Source organism: Pseudorasbora parva, chromosome 14, assembly GCF_024679245.1.
Source record: "Pseudorasbora parva isolate DD20220531a chromosome 14, ASM2467924v1, whole genome shotgun sequence".
In the NCBI taxonomy this organism is placed as follows: domain Eukaryota; kingdom Metazoa; phylum Chordata; class Actinopteri; order Cypriniformes; family Gobionidae; genus Pseudorasbora; species Pseudorasbora parva.
Window position 1 is genome coordinate 22,343,197 of NC_090185.1, and position 23,718 is coordinate 22,366,914.

The 23,718-nt window shown below is 39.4% G+C and overlaps 1 protein-coding gene across 4 annotated transcripts in view; it reads left to right on the forward strand.

Annotated features, from left to right (window-relative positions):
* cbarpb (CACN subunit beta associated regulatory protein b) overlaps window positions 1–21,197 on the forward strand; it is a 39,525-nt gene extending 18,328 nt beyond the window's left edge. For 3 of the 4 annotated variants that reach the window (XM_067415901.1, XM_067415899.1, XM_067415900.1), the window contains exons 9-10: window positions 1,375–1,564; window positions 3,539–10,988. In XM_067415901.1, coding sequence (XP_067272002.1) covers window positions 1,375–1,564; window positions 3,539–4,976 — 1,628 coding nt within the window. In that variant the 3' untranslated portion in view covers window positions 4,977–10,988. Of the gene's footprint in view, window positions 1–1,374; window positions 1,565–3,538; window positions 10,989–20,544 lie in introns of those variants that run through there. The other variant, XR_010897889.1, reaches the window with a different exon arrangement.
* Window positions 21,198–23,718: the final 2,521 nt, after the last annotated feature.

Here is a 23,718-nt window from a genome sequence, read left to right on the forward strand (position 1 = left end):
AGAAATTTTGAATGTGGACAGTTATTTTTTCGGCTGACCTTATTGCATATGCTTTGTTTCCCGTTTAGATGTAAAATTTAGGGAAGGAGAGTATTTAAATGAATAATGTAAGGTTTGCGCTAGTCAATTTACTGGTATTTACGCTAGGGATGCAGGATATATTGGCCACCATATCAGTATCGGCCATATTTATATATATAAAATTAATACAATATATATAAAAAATTGTGCGCTTGGGACATGGCTTTTAATGGTGAGACTTTTGTTTTTGTAATCTGGCTCTCAAAAGTGTATTTAGATTTAGATTTATTGGCCAATATATCAGTTATTGGTTTTCAAATAAAAAGAATTATCGGTTATCGGTATCGACAAAAATGTTCATATCGGTGCATCCCCTAATTTTTGCCATTATTTACTGCCCTAAAAAGCATGTCTACAAGACGCTAATTTGTGTTGCTCTTGGTAGCAGGTCATTATTGAAATGATCCGGCTGCGCCTGTGTTCTTTCATTTGCGCGTAGCCAGTAGATCACACGCAAAACTTTCAACTCTGCGCTTTTTGGGAATTGCGCTCTTATGATGCTAATTTACCCATTTTGGTAATCTGGCCCTTAGTATGCAAAAAAAGGGGCAATTAAAGGGTAATTTTCATATAATTATTAAATAATTGTATATTTTAAAATAGTACAAATTATAAGTACATTAAATACATTTGAATTAATTTTAATTGTCAGTTGAAGTCCAATAATTAAAATTCATTTGATAAAAAATAAAATGTGTCATTAAAATGTATAATTAAACACAGTTTATTGACAACCCTAGTTATATACCGAAAATGGAGCCAGACCAATGGCAAGTTTGCTAAAACAATTCCTAAATAACTTACTGTTTTTCTTTCTAACATATTGGTGGTCATATTTTAGTTTTGCGTGGATATATTCATACATATTTTTTTCATTTATTTCACTATGGTGAATAAGCAGAGAATAACGACGATAATTTAAAAGGGGGGAAATGTAACAATTGTGCATGAATGTTGGGGATAAAAGTGGCTTAAGTCTGGTTGGTGAAAAAGGAAAGTGGCTTGCGAAAAGCAAGTTATTGCATTTTGATTAGAGATTACAAAAACTTATGGTCATAGTTGGCTTATACCAACAAGAACCTATGATGTTTGCAAATGTTTATTGGTACTATGGTTTTGAAAAAAAACTAAACCGTTGAAATATGTAGGTGACGACAGAACTTGCGGCCATAGTTGGTCAAGAAACTATGCAGGTTTTTTTGGTGGATCAATGAATCGTTCACAATAAAACCTGGAATGTGTTTTAAAATGCTTTGTAAGACTATTGACGTCAAATTCATGTCGTCCCCAAAGGCTCCCCCAAACGGAGGCAGTTCCAGCGGCAGCGTGCAGCCAGCGAGAGCATGGACCAAGAGGAGCATGACGCCCATCACATCGACCTCATACAATACATCGCTCGCACAAAGGATGTTACCTACTGCCCCACCCGGCCCAGTCCACGCCTTCTGTCCCCCCCCTCCACACCCCCACCCTCCCTCGGCAGGTATCTTTAATTGCCTCGCCCATGCATTCGCTATAGCAACCATCTGCCACTTCACTCCTCATACAGCAGACCCCATTCCATGCTGGACTGATCGCAGCACACTGATCGCACTGCCTTATCATGGTATCATCAGCTTACGATGCAAAAAGCTTTGCTTTAGAAGATGGAAGTTGTTTTGAATGTGGGTATTCCACAGGTGTGCATTTTGGTATTTGTAGCAATTGGTTTGCATATGTTTTGCAAAATGGACCAGGAAGGTCAATACGCAGGGTTTTGATAATTAGTATATTTGTTTATATTTGCTTACCTATTATAACTGACTTTCTTGTATCTGTTGCTGTGCAGTGTTCTCCTCAAATTAACCACCACAGAGTGAGTCACAACCATCTGTGCGTTCATGAAGGCATCTGTTTTAACATCTCTGAATATGGGCCTCAAAGCTTTAACGGAAAGAAAAAAAAAAAAAAGCAGAATATATTTAATATACAGTACTGTTCAAAAGTTTGGGAATGCATTTTGAAAGAAATGAATACATTTTTTAAGCAAGGATGCTTAAAGGGTTAGTTCAACCAAAAATGAAAATTGTCATTAATTACTTATCCTCATGTCGTTCGACACCTGTAAGACCTTTGATCATCTTCAGAACACAAATGAAGATATTTTTGTTGAATGTTACAAAGTCCATCTCACTACAGTGGTTCTACAATAATTTTATGAAGCGACGAGAATAGTTTTTGTGCACAAAACCCCCCCTAAATAACGACTTATTGTGATGGCCGATTTCAAAACACCACTTCGTAAAGCTTCGTGAATGACCTTAATGAATCAGTGTATCGATTCATGATTAAACCATTGATTCTATACACTGATTCATTAAGCTCTGAAACTTCAGAAGGGCAGTGTTTTAATCAGTCATCACTATATAAGTCGTTATTTAGTTTTGTTTGCACACAAAATCTATTGTAGTCACTTGAGATGGACTTTTTAACGACGTCTTTAGTGCCTTTTAGTGCCTTCTGAGCCATCGGATTTCAACAAAAATATCTTATTTTGTGTTCCCAAGATGAACAAAGGTCTTATGGGCGTCGAACGACATTAGAGTGAGTAATTAATGACAGATTTAAATTTTTTGGGTGAACTAACCCTTTAAAGCAATCAAAAGTGGCAGTAAAAACATGTACAATGTTACAAAAGACGTATTTATTATTTCCATTTTTTTAAATAAATGGTGTTCTTTTGAACTTTCTTTCGGTAAGGAAATAATCTTGAAAAAAATCAGTTATCAAAAGTCTCACCATTAAAAACCTTGTCCCACACACACAACTATAATTTTATGTAGCCTATATGAAAGACTTATGCTGCACATGTTGCACTTAACTGTATTTTTTTCTTTTTTGAAGTGATTCCAATAATATTTCAAGCCATTCAAAACCATCATGATGAACATTGTGCATCTGAAGTGTCTTGGCTGACGGAAATAATTCATCATTTATACTGATAAGGTTCAAAATTAACATATATTGGCCGATACCGATATAGTTTGTGATATCTCGTCCATCAATAAATGTATTAAAATTAAGTTATTTTAAATTGTAATAAACCTTCAGAATATTACTGTTTTTTCTGTAGTTTCGATCAAATAAATGCAGCCTTGGTGACAATAAGACTTCTTTTAAATACATACAAAATTGCAGACCTCATACTTTTGAACAGTTGTGTTGACCCACACTGACACAAAACATATTAATATAGAAGGGATGGTTTCCAGTGGGTTAATTTAGACTAGACAGTTAGGTGAATAGTTAACCTTAGTTTTGATCTGTTTATTTAAAGCTTTACCGGAAAGGAAAAATAAACGTAATTTATTTGACAGATCCACACTGACATGCTGTGCTACATTGTGGCATTTCAAGAAATACTGTCAATATGCTGGAATATGAGCTTGTCTGATTCCATATGTGTACTGTTCTTTAGGTTAGAGGTGGAGGTGATGGTGGAGCCCAGCTGCAGCAGAGCGATTGGTCCCGGGGTGATTGGCCTCACCTCCGAGACCCCAGATGAGAGTCTTGGAATGGGCTGTCATCGGGAGAGCTTAGAACCTCAGACATTGTACCGTGATATTTGGACACTTCGTGCTTCCCTCGAGCGGTATGTTTCGTCCGACCAGAGCAGCAACAATGACAAAGACTCAGTCCGTAGTGACGCAGACAGCGTATGCTCTCTAGGGGGTAAGACCGAGATGGGAGGGCTGCCTAGGTACCCCTCGCAGGATATTGGGGATGAGATAGAGGGGGATGTGGACTTGCCTCTAGATGAGGGATCCGAGAAAAGTCGTAAACAGGATAGTGTTGATTCTGAAAGAGGAAGTGATGGGGAGCCGGGAAACCGCAAGCTCCTCCAGATGGACAGCGGCTACGCCTCAATAGAAGCACCTTTGCGTGCTCCCGAGGAGCTGCGACTTTTCGGAAGCAGCAGTAGCAGTAAGGACGGCTCCGCCGTGGAGCGCAGACACTTCTTCAGTTCCGGCCGCAAAGGGACCGTTTGCGAGAGCTTCGACACGGACATCTTTGACGAAGAGCTCGAAGAGGAACCTTTAGGTGCCAGCGGTGGTGTGGACGGAGTGGAAAAGGACAAGAGCACTATTCAGTGGTCCCCCTACGGCCAGATGTTCTCTCAACGCAATGATCAGCCTCACCCCCCCGTCCTCTCCCGCCGCGACTACAGCATCGACGAGAAAACCGACGCACTTTTCCATGAGTTCTTGCGGCACGACCCGCAGTTCGATCAGCAGGAGTCCCCGCTACGCTCCAAGCATCGTTCCCGCGTGCACCTGCGCAAGCAGTGGCAGCGCTCCAAACAATACAGCGACCCCGGCCAGCGCTTCCAAACCTCTTTTGACCGGTACCGCACTCCGCTCCGACGTGGCGAAACTGTCAACTACCCTTTAGAGACTAGCTACCAGAGCACGCTCCCACGAATCATTAGTGCACCTGATGAAGAGAGCAGCGAAGGTGCAACCAGTACTCCTGAGACACCCAAGGCAGATCAGGATTCCGCTACCGATGTGGATCCAGACAACATGAGAATATCTTCCAGCACCGAAAGCAGTGGAACCATCAATGAAAAGGAAGCCCTTGAGGCATCGCAGCCCCTTCCAACAACTGACATTGCTGGAGAGCAGTCAGTGGGCCGGGAGAACTCTAGGCAACCATTGCCACCCCCTGAGCCTCCTGATGAATGTACGCACTCATATACAAGCTACGGCCCACAGACATTCACAGAAGAGCTGAGCGACAAGCTCGCCGCTACCCTCGAAGAGCGGCTGTACCCGGATCTCCGCAGGACCAGGGAACTGCCCGAGTGTAGTGCAGTGACTATGACCTACACATTGCCCGATCACAGTCCAGTGTAGCATGCGGCTCCCTTCATCTCCACGTACAAGAACACTTTGCAACATCTACTGGTCCAAAGTTTTGATGGACATTGGCTCCAAACTGGAACAGGTTTGCTTTGGTCATTTAAATGATGTTGAAATCATTGTCATTATGTCCTAGGTCAGTGGGGTAGAGACGTTTCTTCCATGCCCATTGTTAAATAAAAGGCAGTTAAGGCGCATAATGGCGTTGCTCAATGGACCAAGTCTTAAACAAATGAAATGTCAAAGTCCGTTATTAAAGCTCTCCATTTAGCTACGTGTTGACTTAAAAAGCCAATATTTTCTCTGCACTAGGTAATCCACTGTGAATTCGGGTGCTATTAGATTAAAGATTGATTATATTTGTAAGTGCATGAATTATATTGCAATGCTGCCTATCCGGATGTCTGTTCATAACCCAAATTAATAATATTATCTTTTTCTTTTCTTTTTTGTTGAAAGTACAAAATAGCCCTCCATTTGATTTACTATGTACTGCTTTCGGAAGCTAAATACTAAATACTATTAGCATCTGGGTTTTTTGTTGTGTAGCTAAACCTGCTCTTTTAATAAATCAAATTTCAGATTAAAGTCCTATAAATTATGAATAATAATTAGCATAAACTGTAGAAATTTCCTGGTATGGGTAGATGTGTCTAATTATGTCACATAACCTGTATTTCAAAAAACAACAGCATTATCAATATTAATGGCAAATTCCAATCGGAAGTGGGCATCCATATGCCCTACTCGCTCCGAAGGGCAGAGTCCTTGAACTGGGAACTTTTGAGGGAGCAGGGCATAATGAAGCCATTTGTAACACACATTGTGAAGGGAGCAATGAAAGACCACTTAATTTCCTCATTAGCCCCATATGGAATATTGTCGTAGCCTAGCATTTATTTAATACAAATAAATGTACATTTATAATCAAGTTTTTAAAACATGTTTTATATGTTTTGTGTTCCCGATTTGCTCTTCTTTAATTTTATAAGTTAAGCATTAAACACATAAAGCATTAAACACATTTCTTACCTATAAAACCTTTTTAAACGTAATATGAAATGCATGAATTATTCTGTTAATACGTCAACTCTAACTCGTCCGCCATGTCGAGATGAATCTCTTTTGAATCTCAACTAGGCATTTTCCCTTCACCTACGGATTTGTGGAAGGGCCTCTGTCAGTTGCACACTTCCAGTTGGAATGCTCCTACAAATGGGATGTTCCTAATTCGGAATGCCTCTACAAATGTGGCATTCCAAATTTGGAATGCCCCCTTTCCGAAGTGCCCTTCAAGGGTGCAAACACGCTATTTAGAATTTGTCCTAAATGTCTTGCTTTATCTGAAACACCATAGCATTGTCCAATTCCTAAGTTAACTCTTTCCCAGTGTTTTTAATTTGGGTTAGATAGGATAGGATTAGTTAGCTTGTTTCTCATTGACACATTTGCAATCCATTATTAAGTGTCCTTGTCATTAGGGGCTTTCGCACAGGGTAGTTCTTAGAAATTAGTAATAGGAACTAACCACTAGGGTGATTCCCCGAGAACTAAAATTTCCCCTAGGGCCGTTTTTCTAGTTGCACTCGCACTGCCAGTAGGAGCTCTGAAGCGACGCAAGCCGCGCTTGTTGTTGTGACTTTTATTTTGACGGCGCTGAGAACTCCAGAGCCTGAGCACACAGCTCTTACATTCTCCGTCTTTATCAGTTTACGATCTGTTTAACAGTCCTGTCTAATACGTTATTAGATAGAACTGTTATACAAAGAAAGTAGACGGCATATGAAAAAGTATTAGCATTTGCCATGTGGCTGATGTCCAATGTCGCTAGCTGAGCAGAAATACATAATCATGTTTCTCTTGGTCCCCTCAAAGTTGCGTTGGATTTTCTCTTTAGCGTAAATGTTGAGAGTTCTAACTATCATGTTTTTTGTCTTCGTAGAGTCAGTTCCTGGAGTAAATATATATAATGTTCTGGTGTTTCACGTGCGCTCGGCCAATCAGTGTACACTTATGTCACTGGTAGTTCCTATTGTGCTGAGTTAGACCCTACTCTGACGTAGGAGCTAAATTAGTTCCCCAAAAGGAGTTCCTAGAACTAAAACCGTTCCTAGTTCTTGTGATGCAAACACGCCAAAATCCGGGCACTTCCCGCCAATAGTTCTAGGAACTATGAAAAGGTTTCTCCGGTGCGAAAGCCCCTGTTTAATAGCGTTCATTTATCGTTGAATTACTGAATGGCTAAAACTGCCTCTTTGTGAAATACTGTACTTTTATGACCATTGAATTATGACTGTGCTTTTCATCTTTTAATTATATCATTTGTTCTGTACTGTTGATCATATCTGTGAGACTGAAAAGTAGAGTGAACAAGTTTATAGTGCCAAATTGTTGTCAGGTAATACCAAGATCAAACAGGAAAACACTGTAAGCAACAGTTGGGAAAGAAAACACAGTCCTGCAAAATATGGATCACACAAATGCCTCTCTTAGGGTTTGAATCATGAGACATTTGAATGAATTTCATTGAGAGAAGGGCATGCCTTTTCTTGCATGTACTTCACAAAATGAGCTCTGTCACTTAGCATTACTTTTACATGAAGAGGACCCAGATAAGAATCCATAAAGGTGATCGGCAGCACATGTTTCCTTTGGACAAAACCGTCGTTTAGAGTCAGTTAGAGCAAATCCCACTGCCCAGCATAAGCCATTGTTGTATCTAGGTACAAATGCCACCATTAACATTAATCCGACCCATCCTCTATGCTAGTACACCCATCTGTCAGCAGCTGCTCTTGGGTTGAGCCCACAGCATGGGTTTGCGTATTGATCGTTCTGGGTTTGATCTTCTCGTAAGCATGCAAACAAAAGGTTGTCCTCTGCGGATTCTCAGTTGTGATGTGTTAGAAAGTCTATCATTGTGACATATAGAGGCTCTTGATGTAATGAAGCAACGCTTGTGTAGCATCCGTAGGCTTTGTCTATGAAGGCTCACAATGTCGTGTGCCCTTTTAGGGCGATTGTTTGAGCTGTCGAGTAGTACACTACATGCAATTTAGGCTGCAGCTGAAGTGCCCTGTCCAGAAATAAAAAGATTTAATTATCTAGGAGGTGAACAATGGCGAATGTGCATGGAGTAATTAACAATGCCAGAGAAAAGAGCGCTTCAGACTAGCTGATATTGATTGATTGTTACGGGTTAAAATGAAACGTGCAGATCCTCTCACATGATTAATACGGTGCCTTCCTGTTTGTTTAACATTTAAAGGGATAGTTCACCTGAAAACTATCAATGAAAAAAGGCCATACAATGAAAGTGAATGGGTTCAAATCAGTGTTATTTTAGAATCATTCAAATAGATACTATAATAGTTTTTAAATTGCATTTTGCATACTTAATTTTAGTTAAAGTTTTAGTAAAAAATAAAATAAAATGGGGGGGGGGTGCTGTTGTAGTTTTCATAAGATATCTATTTAGTTTTTATTCTTTTTTGTTTTAGTTATTGGTAACACTGTTCACACTTTAGATTCTCACTATTAACAATGACTTTTGCCTCAATAAACCCCTATTTACTGCTTGTTAATAGTAATGAGGTTGTTAAGTTTCGGTATTGGGTAGGATCATAGACTGTACAAAAATATGGACGTAGTGTCCGTGACATCACCCATAGGATTCCGAAAAGCCGTTCTGAAGCTTAAAGTAGAGACGACCTGGGCGTTGCCATCTTGTGAGCGAGTCATCGCTCGTCACTTCCGGATAACAGAAAATGGGCAAAAAGGCGGGATGTAGGCGGAGCTTAGGCGACGCAATGACTATAGACGGTGGATAAATGGCTATCCACCTGTAACCACGCCCTTAATTATGCCAAATTTTAAGGCTTTATGTAACATAAATGAATGAGTTATAAAAAAAAATTCACCCCCCTCACAGTTGTCATGAAGGTCAAAATTAGCCGTATAGGCCAAAACCACAATTTGTACCAGGCTGTAAACATGTTTTTTCTGCTGTAAAGTTGAGAATTTTAACATGGGGCTCAATAAGATTCTGCTCCCTTCTGGAGCCTGTCCCTAGTGGCCAGTCGATGAATTGCAGTTTACATTACTTCCGTATTGGCTTCAAGAGAGATCGCGGGGGGTTGCCGCTTGGGTAGGATATAGGGATGTATAAAAAGGGCATGCAGAATAAGGCATTAATATGTGCTTTATAAGTACTAATAAACCGTCAATAGTAATATGCGTGCTAAAAAGCAACTAGTTAATAGTGAGAATTGGACCCTAAACTAAATTGTTAACTGCTTTACAATAAGGTATCATTTGTTAACATTAGTTAATGCATTAACTAACATGAAATAACATTGAGCAATATATTTTTACCGCATTCATTAACACTGTATAATATAAATAATTCACCTGCTATATTGCTAAATGTACTGGATTTTTCATATCGGCAGAAAAATATACGGGATAACCTGGCTTTTCTTGAGACTACCCTGCTTCAGAGTGGTCATAGATAGTTAATGATATGCTAAAGCCCGCCCACACGCTGATGTGATTGGTTACATGTTCGTGACTAACAAGAAAAAACGGCGATTTCAAAACACGTTTTTTTTTAACACCACATAAACAACTTGATTTTCACCACAGGGGATCTTTAAAAATTTTAGGTTTGGAGAACTTGACAATTCCACATAATTAAATTTTTTCAGTTATGCATGAAGTTAATTTACTTAATAATTCTAAGGTGACGAGTTTCCTCCCTTTTTTAAGTTAAGTCAACTGATCACTTTTTACGGTGAACCTATTTAATACAAATGTCCATTTGAGTTTACAGTGCATTAACTAATATCTTTTTATCTTAAATGTATTAGTAAATGTTGAGATTAAGATAAACAAATATTGTAAAAGTATTGTTATATACAATTTTAATTATTATTTTGTTTTTATTTATGTTTTATTATTTATGTTTTTAGTATCAGTTTCAGTTAAATATAATAACCCTGTTTGAGACCCCATTGAGCTATACAGACAAAAACAGTGGAAACATTATTCAAAATATCTTATTTTTCTGTTCAACAAGAATGTGAGGAAATTATGCAAGAATTTCTATTTTTGGGTGAACTATTCCTTTAAGAGAGCGAGTGTTGGGGCAGAGATCCCACGAGAGCACTTATTTCTTAAAACTCAGTTTGAACTTACATAATTGAATAGGCCAAATTACCTTACAGAGGTTATTTAAAAAAGAGAGAGAGAGAAGCTGTTGTTGCATTGTGGACTGCAGTACATTTACGTGGCATTGTCAAATACACGTACACAAGGGTTAGCGGTTACAAAACCAGAGCTTGGTTTTGATTAACTGTAATCTGTAACATGTCAGGGTCAGCTAAATGGATAGTAGAGTTGTATATAAGCACAATGACGTCCCATTTCAGGCACTAGATTAGTATGTCTTGGATTTGACATAAACCTAGTTGGGACTTTTGGGTGATATGTGCACAATCAAATAGCCTGTCAGTTGATGGATTTCTGTGTATAGATTTGCATGTGATGACCAATTTTTGTTTAGCAGATCCAAAATGAAGCACCAAATCAGATATTTTTTGTGTGAATCCGAGAATGAAAAGAAATAGACTTGGTACTAAAATATTGTAAAGTATTTTAACGGAGTCTGTTATTATAGAAGTTCTGCTTTGCTGACTTGATGAGATTTTTTGCCATATTTCCATGGACAAAAAATAATTATTTCTATTGCTGGGTATATTTCGATGAAAGAGGAAATATATTTATGTGCAAATTTCCTTGTAGAAAAAAACAAAAATCTGTAAAAATCTGCTTGACTGATTTACTGAGTCAAAAAAAGAGAGAGCGAGGCGAGCTTTCTGAATGTTTGTTTTGTTTACCTGGATCTCTTTGTTCTAGATCTACTGAGCCTTGAGGGACCAACTAATCTAAACATTTATTTTCATGTTATGTTTTTCCAACTAGTCAATAAAGAATGATGCATTATGACTTTGCCTGAGTCCTTTTCGTTTTTTATTTCATCTCAAAATCAAGAGATTGCCGGTTTGCTCCGGCAAACCGCTATCTGCACCTGTCTATGTTCCACCCTGCCGTTCTCCATTTTAGGCGCTGAAATATCCCTTTGGGAACATCAAATATTTATATCACCAAGCTAATAAATTAAAGATGGCTGTACAGTCATTATGATTCTAAATCAATAGCAACCCCATGTAACGAGGGAGAATGGGAAAGGGCCTTTACTCTTGTGATAGTGGCTATCAATCATCTGCGTGACAATGTTAACAATGACACTGCTGACGCATCCTATTTATTCATGTCTCTGAGTTGTACTGAATGTTCCTCATCTGAATCGAAGATGACCAACCTTATGGATGGCATAGGCGTTTGAGATTCATCTCTCCACTGGGGACTGAATGTTTGATCAGAAATCAATTTGACATTAAAACTTGGAGCCTAAACACTTCGAATAATTAATCACTATGGTGTTAAAAGATGATGAGAGAAGGGAAGATAAAGAGGGAAAAAACACTGACCAAATCTAGACCTTTTTTTTGTCAAACGAGCATATTCCTAACCCTATCACTAACTTCAACTCTAACCATTGACTATCCAAAGTCAAATTTCTTGATGAAAAATGTTGCTCAAAATCTGATTGGCCGATTGGGATGTTGTTCCAAGACCCACAGGAAAACACACTTCTTTTGAATAAGTCATTACTTTGTGACCATTAAAAAAGTCATTTTTATATAGTATGAATCTGTGTAATATGAATATAATTTGAATGTACTACATTTGCAATGTTGTCATTGTCATGTGACCTACCAGTGTCAGTTGTGAGAAGATCCCGCGGCCTCATGGGATAGTAAATTGTCCATTGATGCAGACTTGAGAATCTCGCCCCCCAAGTAGAAGACCATCCAGGAACTTTTCACCTACTGTCTTATGAATACTGTGAATAAAGACTCTTTTTACATACTGTTTTTTTAGCCTGACAAGCCAGACCCACATCAAGATATTTGGTCTGGAAACTCACCATTGACAGCTCAATCCGAGGGGCGGGATATACGGTTGTCTTTCAAACTCCCTTTGCACACAATAGGATAGCGTGACAACCAACCAGAGCAACGAAGGTGAAACAGAGCTTGTTGATAGATTAAACATTCGCCGTGGCGTTCTTTGTTCTTTTCTCAGAGAAAAGCTTAACTCCAAATCTTCCAGAGTCGCAGTCAAAGCTGATTCGAAAGACCGCCATTTGCCAGTTTCTGTGTTTACTAGAAGCACGCAAGCGCAACTCGGCCGTCATTATGTTAAGCCCCGCCCAGAGACTCTATACACAATGTGATTGGCCTGACCAGAGTTTGGCGTTTACAGCTCAGAAGGGCATTGAGAGTTGCTAGACAACACTCACAGAAGATTAGATTTGCTGCCACTAGGGTGTGTCTAGATTTCTAGGCTACTGTTTTTTGCCTTCTAAATAGTTGGGAAGTATGTAATTTTGGATGCAGCCATGGTATATCTTTACCATGGTATAAGTTCGAACATGCTTAGGGCTAAAAAGGACAACAAAAATATGTTCATCCAGTTAAAGATTGCTTAAATTCGTTCGACAAGCACTTCTTCTGTTGATGTACTTCTTATTCAAACTAGTTTAGCCTTGTCTTTGCCTGCTATCGGAAGTAACGTAGGCCTAAATATTAGTTTTTTAGTCAGAAATTGAACATGAAGCCTGGGAAACTTAAATTACCTAAGTTGGGCTGGCCACAAACTTTAAACATGGCTGAAGAGAAAAGCATTTCTGTAGTGAATGGTTGCCATAACAGTCATTTCATATTTACGTTTATTAGTTCCAGTCTTTGGTTCACAATAAAACATGGTCACACTTCACCCAACGGTTCTCTGTATAACTGCACAACACCCTTAGCAACCACTCTTAGCAACGTAAACATACGTTTTTTCTCACTAATATTTTTCATTGAAGCTTACTGTATGTTGAGTAGAGTATTGAGAGAGAGAGAGCGAGAGCATGTGTATTACCTGCATATACAATTTTCCTTCAGATCATTCCTATGTGCATAATAAAAATGTACAATGTACAAATGTTGTAATGTCCGCTGCAATATCTTGTATTTTTAACAGTTAAGGGGTTTTCCAGTGACCTGACACTGACAGCGCTAGTCAAAGCATTTGTCAGTTGCGTCTTGCTCCGTGTTGACAACAAGTTTTTAGTCCTTTCAAAATAAAAGTCTTCACTACTGACCTGCTCATAAAAACAGTCTATGTCAGCATCTAATGTCCATATAATGTAACTTCTGTTGCTGTTCATGGTTAGGGTCTTTTTCTTTTTTTCAGCGGAAGGAAGAAAGCTTTTAGTGATTTAAGTTTATAAACTTGCATTGATACTACATATTTTTGGCTTTAAAGGAACACGCCAAATTTTTGGGACTTTTGCTTATTCACTATATCCCCCCAGAGTTAGAGAAGTCCAGGCATACCATTCTCATCGCAGGAATGAGAGTGTAGTTCCTAGCCATATCGGTTCAGAAAATTGCAACTTTTCATTTTTCGCCAGTCTTAGTACATGATGTAACTATACACATCACAACATGTAAATAGGAATTTGTTGGTGTTATTTTCTCACTTAAGCCCCTTTTACACTGCACGTCGGACCCGCAATATTCCCGGAGCATTGCCGGGTCGCCTTCTGTGTGAAAGCAACCACGTCCCGGGATTGATTACCGAATTCGACCCGGGTCGGGGACCTAGTAATATTGCGGTATTCGACCCGGGACGAGCGCTGTGTGAACAAAAGCCGAAACTAATGCCGCAACGTGTACGTAGTTATCGTGTGACTCCTAGAGCTTGTTTTTTCAATAATACAACCCTGCAGTGCCAGAAGAGCTCGTCAGTGTTTTAAACGCAGAGAGTGTTCGTATACAAATGAAACTAAAATTAAACAAGCAGAAATGTGCGCAAAGTGGACACAAGTCGAGACCAAGGAGCTCCTTACTATCCGCGCTGAAGCTGAGATCGCTCGCCATTATACATCACATCAGGATGTCACGTGTCAACTCGACCCGGGACCGCTACGGGTTGTGTGTGAAAGCGCTCATATTACGGCATTTCGCTGGCAGTGTGAATGGACCAAATCTAGTGGCCCGGGAACAAATGCCGGGTCGCATTATCCGTGTATTTGCCGGAATCGCAGTGTGAAAGGGGCTTTATTGAGCAGAAGGCTAGATGGAGCCGTTTACCTCCAGTCTTAGTGCTAAGCTAGGCTAGCAGTGGGTGCGTCAGACAGAGTTATGGCACGCACCGAGATGAGAATGGTATGTTTGGACTTATCTAACTCTTGTGGATACGGTGAATAAGCTAAAGTCCCCAAAAAGTTGGCATGTTCCTTTAATATTTGTATTGTGTGGTAACCGTTTTATAAAACCAATAAAGGACTTAGATGTGGTACTAGAGGGAGGGGCATCCTCTTTGTAAAGAGAATTTGATTGGTTAAAAATCTGTGTAGTGCAGGATGACCATCAATATCGAGTACAATTTTTGGTCCACTGAGAAAGGTTACACTCTAAAAAATGCTGGGTTAAAAACAACCCAAGTTGGGTTGAAAATGCACCGACCCAACAATTGGGTTGTTTTAACCCAATGGTTGAGTTGTTCTTACCCAGCAATTGGGTTGTCTTTAGCAACATTTAACCCAACCACTGGGTTAAAACAACTCAACCACTGGGTTAAAACAACTCAACCATTGGGTTAAAACAACTCAATTGTTGGGTCGGTGCATTTTCAACCCAACTTGGGTTGTTTTTAACCCAGCATTTTTTAGAGTGTATACATTTTAAATGGCTTATATCTGCCAAGATTTCATTTTCTCAACTTTTAAGTAGTAATAAATATTGCCCTTTAATTCTTATTTGAGTAGAATGGTTTCTGTATGGTCACACATGTAATTTATTGCATTTTAAGCTAATTGAAACCTCATTCTGTACTTCGGCAGAAAAGCTAAGAAAAGAAAAAAGACTCGTCTCACCCTTCGGAGCTTGGCACTCATTAGGATGACTGTACCCTGTGAAGCGTGCTTGGTGTACATATGCACCGCTCAAGGCTACAGAATAGGATGTGCTTCTCATCATCATAGTGACAGCACATATGGTTTCAGTGGAAAGAGCTTTCTAACACTATCATTTCATAGTGTCTACTAGAAGCAAACTGCTCTTGCAGACTTATCTGCGCATATAATTTATTCTTAAAATGGAAGCGTCAACTGTGCCTACAAACCAAAATCACAGGAAAAAATGATGTCTGAAATATCTAATAGCTTTGTGAAACAATATCCTGTGCAATCCATTAAGCAGAGATGGCCAGTGAGTCACCAGCAATGCACAAATTAATGGAGATGAAATGTAACTCGCTCCCAACCCCATCCCATCAACAGACAGAATGGTACTCTGAAAAGCATCAACATTTCAATTGCCCCATTCCCTTCTACGAGGGAAAGAGAGCGAGAGAGATAAAATGCGTGGGAGACACCGGTGACTCAGACAGAATAAGACACACTTTTATCAGAAGGTCACTCAGGCTCTCCTCTCCAATTAAGCCGTGCTGAAAATGTTAAAAACTGGTTACTGGATTTTTCCACGTACCAGACTTCAGAAGCATCGGAATGTACGTGCCAAATATGATTCGGTTCCCACAGGAAAGAAAAACGCAGAGCTGAGATCTCTTTTATATATTATTGGTTTCTCCAAGACACCAATCAGATGAGCTTTTTTGCTTAAGTCTCCTGCTTCAGATATATTTCTCTTCAAATTCTACCAAGACCAAACTATAAGAGCTAAATATACACAGTTCTGGTCAGAATTGTTGGCACCCTTGATAAATATGAACAAAGAAGCCCGTGAAAAATAATTCTGCATTGTTAATCTTTTGATCTTTTTTTTTTTTAAATCACAGCAAAAAATCTAACCTTATTTTTTTTTTTTTGAAGAAAAACAATTGAAAATTGGGAGAAGATTATGACATAAATGGTTTTCTCCAATACATATTTACCCCAATTATTGGCACCCAATTATTGCAACACCCTTTTCCCAAGATAACAGTCTTCTTCTGTAATTCCTGATGAGATTGAAGACCATTCCTCCACGCAGAATCTCCCCAGGGACTTCAGATTCCCCGCTCCATGTTGGTGCCTCTCCTTTCTTAGTTTTCTACATGATTCAAGTCAGTTGACTGGAACGGCCACGGCAGAACCTTAATTGTGTGCTCAGTTTTGTGTTTTGGATCATTGTTCTATTGGAAGATTTAACCACAGACATCCAGATTTCTAGCAGAGGCCGTCAGGTTTTGATTTTTTTTTATCTGTGGTATTTGCTAGAATCCATGATGCCATGTATCTGAACAAGAAGTCCAGGACCTCCATCAGAAAAATCTGGTGGTTTTACTGCCAAAAAGCTCTTTTTTAGTTTCATCTATCCATAGAACCAGGTCTATGACAGCTGAATATGCTGGCGATTTGATTTCGCCCTACAGCTCAGGCTGGAAACCTGTACATTGTTTTATCCTGCTTCTGTTACAAATTTGCGGGGACCAATCACAAACCAGCTTATCCACCTGGCACCATTGGCGGATAGAGAAGCGATGGATCATTGGTCTGATTGGTTAAAGGACTATCCAATTGTGTACAGTCATTTGACCTATGCCCGTTGATCACGCCTCTTGTGGTCTGATTGGCTGAAGGACTATTCAGTTGCATACAGAGTCATTTGAATTATGCCCGTTGATCACGCCTCTTGTGAAGTAGAAAATACAGAGCAGACTCCCCAGACCAATGTTCAATTTTAAATGATTGAGCTTGGTCTGGTGATAGCCAGACAACTGATGGTGGAAATGGGGATTTTTGCTTCATCTATTTTTTAGAGACACTTTCTATTTTGTGAAACTCAACAATACTTTGCTGCACATCAGAACTATATTCTTGGGGTTCCTAGTCACTCTTGTGTGCTAAAAATATAAATATGAATGGGAATATACCTACTACAGAAATATTTTACTTATAAGAATTTCTAGGGGTGCTTATAATTGTAGCCAATGTGTATTAGAGAAAAACATCTATTTCATGATGTGATCAGATTTATTTTTACAAGCTTCATATTTACCAAGGATGCCAATAATTCTGACCACAAGAATACATATATTGTAGCCTGGATGCCAGCCGAACTTAGCCCCGCCCACAATTTTTTTAGGTCAGGCAGTTCGGTCTGTATAGAGAAGTAATTATCCCCGAACAGAAACTGTTCGGACCAATGAAATCATCAGGACAGGCTTTAGACAATGATGGACAGATGATCAACAGTTACATAATCATGCACGTCATCAAAGGGGCTTGGATTATATTTGTTCGAATCCTAAACAGAGAGCTTGCTTGTATATGCATTCACCTTCATAATTTCTCTCAGAAATGATGATCATGTTGGGTAAGTACCCTGTGTATCATTAAATTATTTTATTTTTTTACAACACCGGCAAAGATTGTGTATTCCAGCCTGATTTCAGCTCACGTGCAGACAGGGTTGCCAAGTTTGTACAACAAAACCCACCAACTACTAGCTCTAAACAATAGATTCTCGGGGGGTTCTCCGGCGAAAAAATGGCGTTTGGGGGGTAAAATGTGTGTTATTTTGGGAAGGTTGCCTGCTAAAATTCGCACTCATGGGTCTATATATCACATAATAGTCGCTTCAACCCGCGGACATAGAAAACAACCCGCGGAAAAAACGCGGACTTGGCAACACAGTGCAGTTGAACTCTGTTGACATTTGACAAAGCGTCGCTTCGTTGCTCTGATTGGTTGTCTATCCAATTGATGTCTTTCCTGGTTCGGTTGAAACACGCCCCATAATCACAGCCCAATGGAGCAGTTTCAGACTCAAATTCTGACTAGAATTGAGTATGACCACGTCAGGCTACATATATTGAGTTTAGCTGAGACAAAAAATGACAAACAAAACTGAGTAAGGAAAGAGCAACCTTTGTCTTATCTCTTCCTTTGTCTTATCTATCCTGCAGTCGCTGTGACGTCAGTTTATAATCTTATGTTTTGGAATCAAATAAAACACGGATGGACTTTCAGATAAGTCTGTAACTTTAAAACCATCCTTGTTTGTGCATTCCCACCCAGATATGAGATGCTAATGCTTCATGCCATGTTATCCCCAACCCTCTTTTACATTCACTATGATGAATGGTAATGGCTGCATAGGGAGCATGATGTGAGGTGATTTTAGCAGATGCTTTCCTAAGGGGCCTGGTGGGCAGAGGAAAGTGGGAACTTGTTAAGAGATTGTGCTGGTGCTTATGAATGAGTCATAGGGAGTGTTGCCCACATGAATGGGCAGGTGCCACTGCGATGGAGAAAGAAATGAAAAGAGACAAAAAGAGAGAGATGAGGGGGAGACCGAGAAGTATAAAAAGAGACATATAGATAGAGAGGGAGAGAGAGAGAGATCCCTGGAAAGCTGATTAGGATCCAACTCATGCCCACACATCCACCCACACGCTCTCCCTCCTCCGCCTCTCTTCCTCCTCTTATGAGGATGATGAGCGTAGGGTTCCTCTTGTCTGCGTCCACCTCCATAACAGCCCTGTTGCGTCATTCTTCTGTGATAGTCTTTATCTTGAATGATGCTAATCATAAGATAGCACAACCACATAAATGTCAAAATATGTTTATTTTTTATAATGGATATAATGTTATGCTTGAAGAATAAATGCTAAATCATATAATACTCTACCATAATACAATAAGATTCAATGAAGCGACTTAACGTTACTTTGAACATGGCTTGCTCACAAATGTTAAATTGTTAAATTGAGATTTAAATCTGTGGCAGAAGAACACAAAAGAGCGTTTTTAAAGACACTGGTGTTTCTTATCTCACTTGTACCGTCAAACTTGTACCGTCAAACTGTATAAACGTAATATCCCACTCATAGCCATGCAATATGGCAGTATATCAGCATGATGACCTACGGCGCTTACAGCCGTGCTGATATACAGCCATATCGCACTACTACTCATGTAATATAGCTTATATACACCCACGTGCATTAATGAGCCTTGACTGCCCATGACCCTGTCGCCAGATCACCCCGTTCAGGTATAACATTATGCCCTAATATTGTGTTGGTCCCAAGCAGCAACCTCCCACGATCTCTCTTGAAGTTAATATGGAAGTACAGTAAACTGCAATTCATCGACTAGCCACTAGGGCTCCAGAAGGGAGCAGAATCTTATTGAGCCCCATGTTAAAATTCCCAACTTTACAGCAGAAAAAAACATGTTTATAGCCTGGTACAAATTGTGGTTAAATCTAATTTTGACCTTCATGACAACTGTGAGGGGGGTGATTTTTTTTTTATAACTCATTCGTTTACGTTACATAAAGCCTTAAAGTTCTGCATAATTAAGGGCGTGGTTACTTTGAGTGACAGGTGGATAGCCATTTATCTGCCGTCTATAGTCATTGTGTCGCCTAAGCTCCGCCCGCATCCCGCCTTTTGCCCAATTCCTGTTATCCGGGAGTGACACGCGATGACAAGCTCACAAAGATGGCAACGCCCAGGTCGTCTTTACTTTAAGCTTTAGAACGGCTTATGGGAATCCTATGGGTGACGCCACAGACACTACGTCCATATTTTTTTACAGTCTATGGTTGGTCCCCATTTTGCTGCCAAAACAGCCCTGACCCATCGCATCACACACGCATCCAAAGCACCACACTGCCTCTGCCGACTTGTCTTCTTGCCGTAGTGCATCCTGGTGCCATGTGTTCCCCAGATAAGCAAGGTTTCCGGCCATCCACATGATGCAAAAGAAAACGTGATTCATCAGACCAGGTCACCTTCTTCCATTGCTCCGTGGTCCAGTTCTGATGCTCAAGTGCCCACTGTTAGCGCTTTTGACAGTGGACAGAGGACAGCATGGGCACCCTGACTGGTCTGACTGGATATATATATATATATATATATATATATATATATATATATATATCCAGCACTCTTACATTCATGCATTCAGTCCAGCACTCCTACATGGTTGTTTAATAAATTAAAAGCTACACACTCCATCAATAAGGGTTAGCAGAACCACTGTCTCTAGTGTCTTTTGCTATAGTACGCTTACTAACTGGCCTCCGTTACACCAGCCATGCTAATATGAAACAAGCATTCAAAACATGGCTTGGCAACATAATGATGAATGGCTCTCAGTTATATCATGATCATGGCAGAACCTTCCGCTCGGACAACACAGAATGATATAAGTACACTTCACATAGACATACGTCATCAACCTAATCAGGTTGTCTCGTAATCAGCGATGATAGCAGCACTACCATTGTAATCATTGGGTGTAATTATGCAACAATTAGACTCACAAATATCAAATAAAATCTTAGCTTGTCTAGCACAAACAACAGTGCCCCTCTGTCATGTGTACTGCCATTTAAATGCAATTGACCTCTGTGCCTGTGGTTTACAGAAAGTCATTTCCCCGTCTGACACCGGAAACCACAAAAGAATGCATACCGAACAGGAGATACGGCCGTGTTGAAAGAAAGACACAAGGGGGGAGCACAATCTATTGTAGAAGTGTGACTATTCCGCTTGCTGCAGAATGACTCACAGTTGCCATGGCAACTTCACCACTCACCACTTTCTAATCGGCTATTTCAACAGCACGACGGAGAGAGCCACAGCTGAGTAAAATGCTACATGCCGGAAATAATCAACGCACGGCGCTGGACAAAAATGGTGCTGCGACACTTTCTGACAGGTGTTTTGAACTCTAATGGAACCGGAATGATGGCAAGACAGTGAAAGTGGGAACCAAATTAACTTACTGGAGTCTTAAATAGGTAAAATCAATGACTGTGTTGGAAATCCTTTTTTTTCTACACACTTAAACTGTTATTCAAAAACAGAGAGTGCTTGTTGTGGTTCAGTGTGAGTCTACTTGAAAATGGGGTTCGGAACCAAAAGTAGGCCTATATATGTTTGCTGAATTTAGGTCCTGACCAAGCAATCAAATGTGTAATTTATGTGTAATTATTGACCCTGGACCACAAAACCAGTCATAATTTGCACGGTTGTGTGCAACATTGTATGGGTCAAAAAAAATTATTTTATGCCAAAAATTATTAAAATATTAAGTAAAGCTCATGTTCCATGAAGATACTTTCTAAATTTACTACCATATATATATATATATATATATATATATATATATATATATATATATATATATATATATATATATATATATATATATATATATATATATATATATATATATACAGTCTTGTTCAAAATAATAGCAGTACAATGTGACTAACCAGAATAATCAAGGTTTTTAGTATATTTTTTATTGCTACTTGGCAAACAAGTTACCAGTAGGTTCAGTAGATTGTCAGAAAACAAACAAGACCCAGCATTCATGATATGCACGCTCTTAAGGCTGTGCAATTGGGCAATTAGTTGAAAGGGGTGTGTTCAAAAAAATAGCAGTGTCTACCTTTGACTGTACAAACTCAAAACTATTTTGTAAATTTTTTTTTTCTGGGATTTAGCGATCCTGTGAATCACTAAACTAATATTTAGTTGTATGACCACAGTTTTTTAAAACTGCTTGACATCTGTGTGGCATGGAGTCAACCAACTTGTGGCACCTCTCAGCTGTTATTCCACTCCATGATTCTTTAACAACATTCCACAATTCATTCACATTTCTTGGTTTTGCTTCAGAAACAGCATTTTTGATATCACCCCACAAGTTCTCAATTGGATTAAGGTCTGGAGATTGGGCTGGCCACTCCATAACATAAATTTTGTTGGTTTGGAACCAAGACTTTGCCCGTTTACTAGTGTGTTTTGGGTCATTGTCTTGTTGAAACAACCGTTTCAAGGGCATGTCCTCTTCAGCATAGGGCAACATGACCTCTTCAAGTATTTTAACATATGCAAACTGATCCATGATCCCTGGTATGCGATAAATAGGCCCAACACCATAGTAGGAGAAACATGCCCATATCATGATGCTTGCACCTCCATGCTTCACTGTCTTCACTGTGTACTGTGGCTTGAATTCAGAGTTTGGGGGTCGTCTCACAAACTGCCTGTGGCCCTTGGACCCAAAAAGAACAATTTTACTCTCATCAGTCCACAAAATGTTCCTCCATTTCTCTTTAGGCCAGTTGATGTGTTCTTTGGCAAATTGTAACCTCTTCTGCACATGCCTTTTTTTTAACAGAGGGACTTTGCGGGGGATTCTTGAAAATAGATTAGCTTCACACAGACGTCTTCTAACTGTCACAGTACTTACAGGTAACTCCAGACTGTCTTTGATCATCCTGGAGGTGATCATTGGCTGAGCCTTTGCCATTCTGGTTATTCTTCTATCCATTTTGATGGTTGTCTTCCGTTTTCTTCCACGTCTCTCTGGTTTTGCTCTCCATTTTAAGGCATTGGAGATCATTTTAGCTGAACAGCCTATCATTTTTTGCACCTCTTTATAGGTTTTCCCCTCTCTAATCAACTTTTTAATCAAAGTACGCTGTTCTTCTGAACAATGTCTTGAACGACCCATTTTCCTCAGCTTTCAAATGCATGTTCAACAAGTGTTGGCTTCATCCTTAAATAGGGGCCACCTGATTCACACCTGTTTCTTCACAAAATTGATGACCTCAGTGATTGAATGCCATACTGCTATTTTTTTGAACACACCCCTTTCAACTAATTCAACTAATTGCCCAATTGCACAGCCTTAAGAGCGTGCATATCATGAATGCTGGGTCTCATTTGTTTTCTGACAATCTACTGAACCTACTGGTAACTTGTTTGCCACGTAGCAATAAAAAATATACTAAAAACCTTGATTATTCTGGTTAGTCACATTGTACTGCTATTATTTTGAACAACACTGTATATATATATATATATATATATATATATATATATATATATATATATATATATATATATATATATATATATATATATATAATATTTTATTTATAATGCACTTTTCATTCCAAAGAGTATAAAGAGTATAAAAAGATTCTCTCAGAATGGCAGTGTCTCTTAGAAGTCAAGAGGATCGCCAATTTCCCCAATGCTGTGGCGAAAAATAGTGGAGCAATATCAGAAAGGAGTTTCTCAGAGAAAAATTGCTAAGAGTTTAAAGTTATCATCATCTACAGTGCATAATATAATCCAAATATTCACAGAATCGGGAACAATCTCTGTGTGTAAGGTACAAGGCCGGAAAACTATACTGGATGCCTGTGATCTTCGGGCCCTTAGACGGCACTGCATCACATACAGAAATGCTACTGTAATGGAAATCACATCATGGGCTCAGGAATACTTCCAGAAAACATGGTCGGTGAACACAATCCACAATGCTATTCGCCGTTGCCGGCTAAAACTCTATAGGTCAAAAAAGAAGCCATATCTAAACATGATCCAGAAGCTTGAGATTGGGTTTCATGAGTGAGTGTGGCATGGAAGCTTACACATATGGAAAGGCACCATCAATGCTGAAAGGTATATCCAAGTTCTAGAACAACACATGCTCCAGATACCGTCTCTTTCAGGGAAGACCATGGATTTTCCAACATGACAATGTCAGACCACATACTGCATCAATTATAACATC